This window comes from Oncorhynchus tshawytscha, linkage group LG31 (assembly GCF_018296145.1).
Source record: "Oncorhynchus tshawytscha isolate Ot180627B linkage group LG31, Otsh_v2.0, whole genome shotgun sequence".
Lineage (NCBI taxonomy): Eukaryota > Metazoa > Chordata > Actinopteri > Salmoniformes > Salmonidae > Oncorhynchus > Oncorhynchus tshawytscha.
In genome coordinates, this window is record NC_056459.1 from 13,909,647 (window position 1) to 13,924,346 (window position 14,700).

The 14,700-nt window shown below is 42.6% G+C and overlaps 1 protein-coding gene across 2 annotated transcripts in view; it reads left to right on the forward strand.

Annotated features, from left to right (window-relative positions):
• LOC112229269 (KH domain-containing, RNA-binding, signal transduction-associated protein 3) overlaps positions 1 to 14,700 on the forward strand; it is a 152,356-nt gene that overhangs the window by 51,780 nt on the left and 85,876 nt on the right. For both annotated transcript variants that reach the window (XM_042310585.1, XM_042310586.1), the window contains exon 2: positions 1,870 to 1,997. In XM_042310585.1, coding sequence (XP_042166519.1) covers positions 1,870 to 1,997 — 128 coding nt within the window. The remainder of the gene's footprint in view (positions 1 to 1,869; positions 1,998 to 14,700) is intronic.

Here is a 14,700-nt window from a genome sequence, read left to right on the forward strand (position 1 = left end):
GGATGTAGTAACCTGATTGCCTCCCCGCAACCCCCTCTCCACCCCGTCATCTCAACTCCTCACCACTCACAGCCTGATGTAGAAGTCAAGCATAATCCTACAAATCTCCTCCAGCTTAATGCATTTTAAATGGAAGGATGGATGTAGTCTAAATCAGTGTGCTGCTTCTCTTAAGTGATTCAATGTCTAATAGAGGAGTAGACAGCTGGGCCAGGCCCCGTACTGTGTAGAGCCTAGCCGTCACCGAAGCTGTAAATGCAATTTTAATGACATATCTATCCTCTTTGATGGAGGAAGAAGAAGCACAACCCCATCAAATGATACCTTTTTCTTGGAATCAAGGGTCTCGGCAGTGCCAGTTGAACTCCATCCACCGCTACAGTCACCACCGGTTCAGAGGAGAAGAGGGCACTCAGTGAAAACTGTGTTCTTGATACTTATTCACAGAACCACTGTGGAAATAGAACAGAAAACTGCAGTTTAGGTTGTTTGGTTAAAGGAGACAGCTGGGTATTATAGATGACCTAAACTGTGTGGATATTTTCCTTATAGCCATGAACCTTGGGGGTTTTCATTGACATAGTACAAATCTGTTGATACCAATAACAAGACGTTGACTCATCCACGGCATACTGAATATTGCCTTGCGGACAACCAGAGCATTGAGGAACTAAGATAGACTCTCTGTAAGCCATGTTGTGAGGTCACATTAATATTAATCTGGGCTCTCCTCAGAACAGGAGGAATCTGCTCCCTCCTGGGATGAGTTGAGGCTTAGAAGAGATCCCAGTTTACTGATACATCTGTTATCCTAGTTAAGACTAATTTTCTTTGTCTTTCATTTTATTCTTGTGACCTAATGGTGTCCAGCTTCATAGAGCCAGGACACAGTCTCCTTTTCTTATTTATTTGATTGCTTTACCAAAACCACCAACGAACTCACAGCCTATGTAATTTGAGAAGCAAGATTTTAAGATGCGATCATAATAATATGCAACAATTAGAAAGTCAAATCTAGAGACAGCTTGGTTTGCCACTCTGAACTGAACACAGCTTTCCATTTCTTCCCTTTATTAGCCTGTCTTAGTTCCTGACAGATCCAAAAGTTACACGTTTTTAGTCACTCAGATATCATGCTTAGGCAGTATATGTATATATATCTCTATCTATTGAGAATGAGTGCGTTTCTGTAGAAGTCCTCCCTCCATTACCCCAGTTACATTGTCCACTGACCAATGCTAGCCTGAAGGTTCTGTTCCCCACCCCACCTGGCCCTTCATGGCCTCCCTAGCCCCCGCTACATTATAATTTTATTGGCTCCTGAACACAGATGTTATCCATCTCATTGAACCTTCAAGGTTATATCTTCAAATACATCAAAGACTACCCCTCTAAACGGGAGGAACCGTGACAGCCAATATTTTCCATACCCTGGAGATATACTCATCTCTCTACATGCAGACTCCCTCATTATCAATTTTCATGAGGTAAAACATGAAAGCTATTCAAATGTCTGGGAAACTCAAATTTGATCTACCTACTATTAAATTGCAAAATATTACAAACCAGACAGAGAGCTTCATCCAATGAGCACGATGAATGACTATGATATGATTTGAACCATATCCAGTTCATTAATACCATTGCCAGAAGAGCCTATTTCACAGTTGACTGAGCAAGCAAAAAGGTGTGAGCCTGAGTGACAACAAACCAACTGTCAAACTGGCACACTTAAAGGCTATTATTTCAGTTCAACAAACTCCTTTAAAAAAAAGGAACAAACATCTTTTGATCCTTTGATCACTTTTTGAATGTTTGTCTTAATCATTTGTAGTCATTGCCTCGTCCTGCTTTTTTTTCTCCCTGTAGAAATCGAAAAATTACAAAAAGATGAAGGAAAAGAAGAAAAAGAAGAGGAGAAGTTTATCGACGTGGTCATCAACAAGAACATGAAGCTGGGACAGAAAGTGTTAATACCCTTCAAACAGTTTCCCAAAGTAAGTGCTGCTGGATTTGGGCTAGAGATTTCCAGATCACACTGTGCAACTGCAATCAAATAATGGTTTCTTTTCAGTTAGCTTCTGGGAATTTTTCCATTTTCATTTGACTTCCAGACAGCAAGCATCTGACAGTTCACGTATTTATTTTTACACAATGAAAAGCAACCTGTATAATTAAGTGAACCAATAAGTCAACAGTACAGTGACTCCAAGAAGAGATAACAGAATTGGGCCATGATCACATTTCCTTCTCCAAACATCTCATTTATGATTTTATAACATTACAGTACAAATTACCCTTCATTTTATAGAACCCCTACGAACCCCTACCACTCCGATCTGTCAGCTACATGACCTTGCTCACATCTCCATGTGCTTATAACTCTTTTTATTCCCTTATTCTTTCCTTTTGAAAAAGGCAATGACTCTACTGACGCTTGTTTAAGGTTGCTATTTCCTGCAGATTGTTCTTGGTCTTTTAATTTGTCTCTAATTAATTTTGGCACTTTGCATGTTTTCATTGAAAAGACAAACCAGGAAAAAAATATGCAGGTGTGTCGAGGCCAAAGCAGAGATTTTCAGTAGACATCCAATTCAGTACCATCCGTGACCTATTTGCTCCTTGTAAATAAATAGAGAGTCTAACAATAGGTAATAAAGAGCCAAAGAAAAAAGAGAGCGGGAGAGAGAGACCAGGAGAAAAAGACACCTGCACTTCCCTTTTTCTGCTCCAACAATAAAAACAGAGCCATGTGCATTCTACACACACACACACACAATCACTCACTCACTCATTCACTCACTCACTCACTCACTCACTCACTCACTCACTCACTCACTCACTCACTCACTCACTCACTCACTCACTCACTCACTCACTCACACACACACCTCTCAGAATGACCGCCTTGTCAGGATGAAACAGCCCATGCTGTTTGAGTGATAATGCTGTGCTCATCTAGCCATGTGATGAGAGCCCTTCATCCTCCTCAGGCCTCCACTCTGAGACAAAGCTCCCAGCATCAACAGCAGCGTTTAATGGAGCCACACAGCAGCTGCATGAAAGCCAGTTCCCACAGGGTCCCTAACAGGGAGGCTAGTAGCGTAGCAGAGAGGCTAGCGTAAAAAAAGAGAAGCCTCTCTCAGGTGATGATGACATCCCTCAGGTTTTCACCTCAGTCCTCTCTGAGAGACGCTGTAGATGGATGACCTGGCTTTCAGAGGACAGAAAGCTGCAGGAGCTTCAACAGTCTGCTGTGGCACCCTATTCCCTGTTTAGTGCACTACTTTTGTAGGCGCAATATTTTTTTGAATATGTTTTTTACATAATGTGGTGAGTCCTATTGATAAATATAGCTATTTTGAAAGGGAGCTCTGGTTAGATATTTACAGTGTTCTCTAACTTAAACAAACTGATTGTGAGAGCTACATTTTGTCCCTTTCTAAAATAATTACAATGACATTAATAAAGGGAGATGTAATGTCATCTAGAGACCCATCTGTGTCTCAAAGGAGTGCAGCCAAACACATTTGCTTTGACAGCTTTGATAAGTGGGGCCGCTAATACGCTGTTTAGAGCCTCAACAAGCCACCGAAGGAAGACAAATTCAATTTGTTCAATCTGACAGGTAGCAATGGGCTAGAGTGATCGCTGTGACTCCAATGGGTTTTCTCCCTGAACTACAAACATCACCTTTTGGCTTTCGCCACTGAAGTGGCTCGCTGCGTTTCCCAAAGCGACCGTTTAGACTCATGTTCAGAGGGTTTATATCCATCTTCTAAAAACATGGCTTTATAATAATATGAAACAGGCAAGGACACCAGAGAGTAGGTTCCAGACGTATGGTTTTATCGGACAAATAAAGTTTAGCTATGAAATAAAATACCTACCTGGTTAAACGCGAGTTCAACCTGAATTATGATATTCACCTAGCAGCACAGTTCGTTGCTGTGCTACGATGGAGAATGGGTTGTGCATGTTGTGCATGTCTGCTTGTTATATACCAATTTGTGCTGGAAAACAGAGAAGCTGGAAAACAGAGTAATCATTCACAGTTGTGAGAAAGTATTAGTGATACAGTGAGAGTGGCTTAGAATTGATTTGTGTAAGCGGAGAGAGGATTGCAGCTAAACAGGGGAAGACAGGGACAAGAATTTGGCCCTGCATTTTATCCACACTAGACCACATCACTGCACGTACCACCGACTAAGCAGTACAGTACAGCGTTTCTCAATCAATTGTGTACCAGTGACTGGTCCTCCTCCTTTTATTTACCAGCTCATGTTCATGTCATGACCATATAGAGCCTTTTTTTATTATCTATTTTGGTTAGGTCAGGGTGAGACTAGCGTGGGTAATCTAGGTTGTTTATTTCTATGTTGGTCTGGTATGGTTCCCAATCAGCTGTTTATTGTGGTCTCTGATTGGGGATCATATTTAGGCAGCCATTCCCCCACTGTGTTTTGTGGGATCTTGTGTATGTGTAGTTGCCTGTGAGTACTTCATTTACATCACGTTTCGGTCGTTCTTTGTTGTTTTTGTGCATTTCATTCAATAAACATGTGGAACCCATATCACACTGCGCTTTGGTCCAAATGTTATTACGCCGATCGTGACAGTTTAAAACAAATACAATATGTAAAAACACCACTTGAGATACAACTCACCACTATAACTGTTCCTCTGTCTGGAGATACAACTCACCACTATAACTGTTCCTCTGTCTGGAGATACAACTCACCACTATAACTGTTCCTCTGTCTGGAGATACAACTCACCACTATAACTGTTCCTCTGTCTGGAGATACAACTCACCACTATAACTGTTCCCCTGTCTGGAGATATAACTCACCACTATAACTGTTCCTCTGTCTGGAGATACAACTCACCACTATAACTGTTCCTCTGGGGATACAACTCACCACTATAACTGTTCCATTGGAGATACAACTCACCACTATAACTGTTCCTCTGTCTGGCGATACAACTCACCACTATAACTGTTCCTCTGTCTGGAGATACAACTCACCACGATCACTGTTCCTCTGTCTGGAGATACAACTCACCACTATAACTGTTCCCCTATCTGGAGATACAACTCACCACTATAACTGTTCCTCTGTCTGGAGATACAACTCACCACTATAACTGTTCCTCTGTCTGGAGATACAACTCACCACTATAACTGTTCCTCTGGAGATACAACTCACCACTATAACTGTTCCTTTGGAGATACAACTCACCACTATAACTGTTCCCCTGTCTGGCGATACGACTCACCACTATAACTGTTCCTCTGTCTGGAGATACAACTCACCACTATAACTGTTCCTCTGTCTGGAGATACAACTCACCACTATAACTGTTCCTCTGTCTGGAGATACAACTCACCACTATAACTGTTCCTCTGTCTGGAGAGACAACTCACCACTATAACTGTTCCTCTGTCTGGAGATACAACTCACCACTATAACTGTTCCCCTGTCTGGAGATACAACTCACCACTATAACTGTTCCTCTGGAGATACAACTCACCACTATAACTGTTCCTTTGGAGATACAACTCACCACTATACCTGTTCCTCTGTCTGGCGATACAACTCACCACTATAACTGTTCCTCTGTCTGGAGATACAACTCACCACTATCACTGTTCCTCTGGAGATACAACTCACCACTATAACTGTTCCTCTGGAGATACAACCCACCACTATAACTGTTCCTCTGTCTGGAGATACAACTCACCACTATAACTGTTCCTCTGTCTGGAGATACAACTCACCACTATAACTGTTCCTCTGTCTGGAGATACAACTCACCACTATAACTGTTCCTTTGGAGATACAACTCACCACTATAACTGTGCCTCTGTCTGGAGATACAACTCACCACTATAACTGTTCCTCTGTCTGGAGATACAACTCACCACTATAACTGTTCCTCTCTCTAGAGATAGAACTCACCATTATAAATGTTCCTCTGCCTGGAGATACAACTCATCACTATAACTGTTTCTCTGTCTGGAGATACAACTCACCACTATAACTGTTCCTCTGTCTGGAGATACAACTCACCACTATCACTGTTCCTCTGGAGATACAACTCACCACTATAACTGTTCCTCTGTCTGGAGATACAACTCACCACTATAACTGGTCCTCTATCTGGAGATACAACTCACCACTATCACTGTTCCTCTGGAGATACAACCCACCACTATAACTGTTCCTCTGTCTGGAGATACAACTCACCACTATAACTGTTCCTCTGTCTGGAGATACAACTCACCACTATAACTGTTCCTCTGTCTGGAGATACAACTCACCACTATAACTGTTCCCCTGTCTGGAGATACAACTCACCACTATAACTGTTCCTCTGTCTGGAGATACAACTCACCACTATAACTGTTCCTCTGTCTGGAGATACAACTCACCACTATAACTGTTCCCCTGTCTGGAGATACAACTCACCACTATAACTGTGCCTCTGTCTGGAGATACAACTCACCACTATAACTGTTCCTCTGTCTGGAGATACAACTCACCACTATAACTGTTCCTCTATCTGGAGATACAACTCACCACTATAACTGTTCCTCTCTCTAGAGATAGAACTCACCATTATAAATGTTCCTCTGCCTGGAGATACAACTCATCACTATAACTGTTTCTCTGTCTGGAGATACAACTCACCACTATAACTGTTCCTCTGTCTGGAGATACAACTCACCACTATAACTGTTCCTCTGTCTGGAGATACAACTCACCACTATAACTGTTCCTCTGGAGATACAACTCACTACTATAACCATTCTTCTGTCTGGACATACAACTCACCACTATATCTGTTACTCTGTCTGGAGATACAACTCACCACTATAACTGTTCCTCTGTCTGGAGATACAACTCACCACTATAACTGGTCCTCTATCTGGAGATATAACTCACCACTATAACTGTTCCTCTGTCTGGAGATACAACTCACCACTATAACTGTTCCTCTGTCTGGAGATACAACTCACCACTATAACTGTTCCTCTGGAGATACAACCCACCACTATAACTGTTCCTCTGTCTGGAGATACAACTCACCACTATAACTGTTCCTCTGTCTGGAGATACAACTCACCACTATAACTGTTCCTCTGTCTGGAGATACATCTCACCACTATCACTGTTCCTCTGGAGATACAACTCACCACTATAACTGTTCCTCTGGAGATACAACCCACCACTATAACTGTTCCTCTGTCTGGAGATACAACTCACCACTATAACTGTTCCTCTGTCTGGAGATACAACTCACCACTATAACTGTTCCTCTGTCTGGAGACACAACTCACCACTATAACTGTTCCCTGTCTGGAGATACAACTCACCACTATAACTGTGCCTCTGTCTGGAGATACAACTCACCACTATCACTGTTCCTCTGGAGATACAACTCACCACTATAACTGTTCCTCTGTCTGGAGATACAACTCACCACTATAACTGTTCCTCTGTCTGGAGATACAACTCACCACTATAACTGTTCCTCTGTCTGGAGATACAACTCACCACTATAACTGTTCCCCTGTCTGGAGATACAACTCACCACTATAACTGTTCCTCTGGAGATACAACTCACCACTATAACTGTTCCTTTGGAGATACAACTCACCACTATACCTGTTCCTCTGTCTGGAGATACAACTCACCACTATAACTGTTCCTCTGTCTGGAGATACAACTCACCACTATAACTGTTCCTCTGGAGATACAACTCACCACTATAACTGTTCCTTTGGAGATACAACTCACCACTATACCTGTTCCTCTGTCTGGCGATACAACTCACCACTATAACTGTTCCTCTGTCTGGAGATACAACTCACCACTATAACTGTTCCTCTGTCTGGAGATACAACTCACCACTATAACTGTTCCCCTGTCTGGAGATACAACTCACCACTATAACTGTTCCTCTGTCTGGAGATACAACTCACCACTATAGCTGTTCCTCTGTCTGGAGATACAACTCACCACTATAACTGTTCCTCTGGAGATACAACTCACCTTTATGATTGTTCCTCTGCCTGGAGATACAACTCATCACTATAACTGTTTCTCTGTCTGGAGATACAACTCACCACTATAACTGTTCCTCTGTCTGGAGATACAACTCACCACTATAACTGTTCCTCTGTCTGGAGATACAACTCACCACTATAACTGTTCCTCTGTCTGGAGATACAACTCACCACTATAACTGGTCCTCTATCTGGAGATACAACTCACCACTATCACTGTTCCTCTGGAGATACAACCCACCACTATAACTGTTCCTCTGTCTGGAGATACAACTCACCACTATAACTGTTCCTCTGTCTGGAGATACAACTCACCACTATAACTGTTCCTCTGTCTGGAGATACAACTCACCACTATAACTGTTCCCTGTCTGGAGATACAACTCACCACTATAACTGTTCCTCTGTCTGGAGATACAACTCACCACTATAACTGTTCCTCTGTCTGGAGATACAACTCACCACTATAACTGTTCCCCTGTCTGGAGATACAACTCACCACTATAACTGTGCCTCTGTCTGGAGATACAACTCACCACTATAACTGTTCCTCTGTCTGGAGATACAACTCACCACTATAACTGTTCCTCTATCTGGAGATACAACTCACCACTATAACTGTTCCTCTCTCTAGAGATAGAACTCACCATTATAAATGTTCCTCTGCCTGGAGATACAACTCATCACTATAACTGTTTCTCTGTCTGGAGATACAACTCACCACTATAACTGTTCCTCTGTCTGGAGATACAACTCACCACTATAACTGTTCCTCTGTCTGGAGATACAACTCACCACTATAACTGTTCCTCTGGAGATACAACTCACTACTATAACCATTCTTCTGTCTGGACATACAACTCACCACTATATATGTTCCTCTGTCTGGAGATACAACTCACCACTATAACTGTCCCTCTGTCTGGAGATACAACTCAACACTACAACTGTTACTCTGTCTGGAGATACAACTCACCACTATAACTGTTCCTCTGTCTGGAGATACAACTCACCACTATAACTGGTCCTCTATCTGGAGATACAACTCACCACTATCACTGTTCCTCTGGAGATACAACCCACCACTATAACTGTTCCTCTGTCTGGAGATACAACTCACCACTATAACTGTTCCTCTGTCTGGAGATACAACTCACCACTATAACTGTTCCTCTGTCTGGAGATACATCTCACCACTATCACTGTTCCTCTGGAGATACAACTCACCACTATAACTGTTCCTCTGGAGATACAACCCACCACTATAACTGTTCCTCTGTCTGGAGATACAACTCACCACTATAACTGTTCCTCTGTCTGGAGATACAACTCACCACTATAACTGTTCCTCTGTCTGGAGACACAACTCACCACTATAACTGTTCCCCTGTCTGGAGATACAACTCACCACTATAACTGTGCCTCTGTCTGGAGATACAACTCACCACTATAACTGTTCCTCTGTCTGGAGATACAACTCACCACTATAACTGTTCCTCTGTCTAGAGATAGAACTCACCATTATAAATGTTCCTCTGCCTGGAGATACAACTCATCACTATAACTGTTTCTCTGTCTGGAGATACAACTCACCACTATAACTGTTCCTCTGTCTGGAGATACAACTCACCACTATCACTGTTCCTCTGGAGATACAACTCACCACTATAACTGTTCCTCTGTCTGGAGATACAACTCACCACTATAACTGGTCCTCTATCTGGAGATACAACTCACCACTATCACTGTTCCTCTGGAGATACAACCCACCACTATAACTGTTCCTCTGTCTGGAGATACAACTCACCACTATAACTGTTCCTCTGTCTGGAGATACAACTCACCACTATAACTGTTCCTCTGTCTGGAGATACAACTCACCACTATAACTGTTCCCCTGTCTGGAGATACAACTCACCACTATAACTGTTCCTCTGTCTGGAGATACAACTCACCACTATAACTGTTCCTCTGTCTGGAGATACAACTCACCACTATAACTGTTCCCCTGTCTGGAGATACAACTCACCACTATAACTGTGCCTCTGTCTGGAGATACAACTCACCACTATAACTGTTCCTCTGTCTGGAGATACAACTCACCACTATAACTGTTCCTCTATCTGGAGATACAACTCACCACTATAACTGTTCCTCTCTCTAGAGATAGAACTCACCATTATAAATGTTCCTCTGCCTGGAGATACAACTCATCACTATAACTGTTTCTCTGTCTGGAGATACAACTCACCACTATAACTGTTCCCTGTCTGGAGATACAACTCACCACTATAACTGTTCCTCTGTCTGGAGATACAACTCACCACTATAACTGTTCCTCTGGAGATACAACTCACTACTATAACCATTCTTCTGTCTGGACATACAACTCACCACTATATATGTTCCTCTGTCTGGAGATACAACTCACCACTATAACTGTCCCTCTGTCTGGAGATACAACTCAACACTACAACTGTTACTCTGTCTGGAGATACAACTCACCACTATAACTGTTCCTCTGTCTGGAGATACAACTCACCACTATAACTGGTCCTCTATCTGGAGATACAACTCACCACTATCACTGTTCCTCTGGAGATACAACCCACCACTATAACTGTTCCTCTGTCTGGAGATACAACTCACCACTATAACTGTTCCTCTGTCTGGAGATACAACTCACCACTATAACTGTTCCTCTGTCTGGAGATACAACTCACCACTATAACTGTTCCTCTATCTGGAGATACAACTCACCACTATCACTGTTCCTCTGGAGATACAACTCACCACTATAACTGTTCCTCTGGAGATACAACCCACCACTATAACTGTTCCTCTGTCTGGAGATACAACTCACCACTATAACTGTTCCTCTGTCTGGAGATACAACTCACCACTATAACTGTTCCTCTGTCTGGAGACACAACTCACCACTATAACTGTTCCCTGTCTGGAGATACAACTCACCACTATAACTGTGCCTCTGTCTGGAGATACAACTCACCACTATAACTGTTCCTCTGTCTGGAGATACAACTCACCACTATAACTGTTCCTCTCTAGAGATAGAACTCACCATTATAAATGTTCCTCTGCCTGGAGATACAACTCATCACTATAACTGTTTCTCTGTCTGGAGATACAACTCACCACTATAACTGTCCTCTGTCTGGAGATACAACTCAACACTACAACTGTTACTCTGTCTGGAGATACAACTCACCACTATAACTGTTCCTCTGTCTGGAGATACAACTCACCACTATAACTGGTCCTCTATCTGGAGATACAACTCACCACTATCACTGTTCCTCTGGAGATACAACCCACCACTATAACTGTTCCTCTGTCTGGAGATACAACTCACCACTATAACTGTTCCTCTGTCTGGAGATACAACTCACCACTATAACTGTTCCTCTGTCTGGAGATACATCTCACCACTATCACTGTTCCTCTGGAGATACAACTCACCACTATAACTGTTCCTCTGGAGATACAACCCACCACTATAACTGTTCCTCTGTCTGGAGATACAACTCACCACTATAACTGTTCCTCTGTCTGGAGATACAACTCACCACTATAACTGTTCCTCTGTCTGGAGACACAACTCACCACTATAACTGTTCCCTGTCTGGAGATACAACTCACCACTATAACTGTGCCTCTGTCTGGAGATACAACTCACCACTATAACTGTTCCTCTGTCTGGAGATACAACTCACCACTATAACTGTTCCTCTCTCTAGAGATAGAACTCACCATTATAAATGTTCCTCTGCCTGGAGATACAACTCATCACTATAACTGTTTCTCTGTCTGGAGATACAACTCACCACTATAACTGTTCCTCTGTCTGGAGATACAACTCACCACTATCACTGTTCCTCTGGAGATACAACTCACCACTATAACTGTTCCTCTGTCTGGAGATACAACTCACCACTATAACTGGTCCTCTATCTGGAGATACAACTCACCACTATCACTGTTCCTCTGGAGATACAACTCACCACTATAACTGTTCCTCTGTCTGGAGATACAACTCACCACTATAACTGTTCCTCTGTCTGGAGATACAACTCACCACTATAACTGTTCCTCTGTCTGGAGATACAACTCACCACTATAACTGTTCCCCTGTCTGGAGATACAACTCACCACTATAACTGTTCCTCTGTCTGGAGATACAACTCACCACTATAACTGTTCCTCTGTCTGGAGATACAACTCACCACTATAACTGTTCCCCTGTCTGGAGATACAACTCACCACTATAACTGTGCCTCTGTCTGGAGATACAACTCACCACTATAACTGTTCCTCTGTCTGGAGATACAACTCACCACTATAACTGTTCCTCTATCTGGAGATACAACTCACCACTATAACTGTTCCTCTGTCTAGAGATAGAACTCACCATTATAAATGTTCCTCTGCCTGGAGATACAACTCATCACTATAACTGTTTCTCTGTCTGGAGATACAACTCACCACTATAACTGTTCCCTGTCTGGAGATACAACTCACCACTATAACTGTTCCTCTGTCTGGAGATACAACTCACCACTATAACTGTTCCTCTGGAGATACAACTCACTACTATAACCATTCTTCTGTCTGGACATACAACTCACCACTATATATGTTCCTCTGTCTGGAGATACAACTCACCACTATAACTGTCCCTCTGTCTGGAGATACAACTCAACACTACAACTGTTACTCTGTCTGGAGATACAACTCACCACTATAACTGTTCCTCTGTCTGGAGATACAACTCACCACTATAACTGGTCCTCTATCTGGAGATACAACTCACCACTATCACTGTTCCTCTGGAGATACAACCCACCACTATAACTGTTCCTCTGTCTGGAGATACAACTCACCACTATAACTGTTCCTCTGTCTGGAGATACAACTCACCACTATAACTGTTCCCCTGTCTGGAGATTCAACTCACCACTATAACTGTTCCTCTGTCTGGAGATACAACTCACCACTATAACTGTTCCCCTGTCTGGAGATTCAACTCACCACTATAACTGTTCCTCTGTCTGGAGATACAACTCACCACTATAACTGTTCCTCTGTCTGGAGATATCTCACCACTATAACTGTTCTTCTGTCTGGAGATACAACTCACCACTATAACTGTTCCCCTGTGGGAGATTCACACTCACCACTATAACTGTTCCTCTGGAGATACAACCCACCACTATAACTGTTCCTCTGTCTGGAGATACAACTTACCACTATAACTGTTCCTCTGTCTAGAGATATAACTCACCACTATAACTGTTCTTCTGTCTGGAGATACAACTCACCACTATAACTGTTCCCCTGTGTGGAGATTCAACTCACCACTATAACTGTTCCTCTGTCTGGAGATACAACTCACCACTATAACTGTCCCTCTGTCTGGAGATACAACTCACCACTACAACTGTTCCTCTGTCTAGAGATACAACTCACCATTATAAATGTTCCTCTGTCTAGAGATACAACTCACCACTATAACTGTTCCCCTGTCTGGAGATACAACTCACCACTATAACTGTTCCTCTGGAGATACAACTCACCACTATAACTGTTCCTCTGTCTGGAGATACAACTCACCACTATAACTGTTCCCCTGTCTGGAGATACAACTCACCACTATAACTGTTCCTCTGTCTGGAGATACAACTCACCACTATAACTGTTCCTCTGTCTGGAGATACAACTCACCACTATAACTGTTCCCCTGTCTGGAGATACAACTCACCACTATAACTGTTCCTCTGTCTGGAGATACAACTCACCACTACAACTGTTCCTCTGGAGATACAACTCACTACTATAACCGTTCTTCTGTGTTGACATACAACTCACCACTATAACTGTTCCTCTGTCTGGAGATACAACTCACCACTATAACTGTCCCTCTGTCTGGAGATACCACTCAGCACTATAACTGTTATTCTGTCTGGAGATACAACTCACCACTATAGCTGTTCCTCTGTCTGGAGATACAACTCACCACTATAACTGTTCCTCTATCTGGAGATACAACTCACCACTATAACTGTTCCTCTCTCTAGAGATAGAACTCACCATTATAAATGTTCCTCTGCCTGGAGATACAACTCATCACTATAACTGTTTCTCTGTCTGGAGATACAACTCACCACTATAACTGTTCCCCTGTCTGGAGATACAACTCACCACTATAACTGTTCCTCTGTCTGGAGATACAACTCACCACTATAACTGTTCCTCTGTCTGGAGATACAACTCACCACTATAACTGTTCCTCTGGAGATACAACTCACTACTATAACCATTCTTCTGTCTGGACATACAACTCACCACTATATCTGTTCCTCTGTCTGGAGATACAACTCACCACTATAACTGTCCCTCTGTCTGGAGATACAACTCACCACTATAACTGTTCCCCTGTCTGGAGATACAACTCACCACTATAACTGTTCCTCTGTCTGGAGATACAACTCACCACTATAACTGTCCTCTATCTGGAGATACAACTCACCACTATAACTGTTCCTCTGGAGATACAACCCACCACTATAACTGTTCCTCTGTCTGGAGATACAACTCACCACTATAAC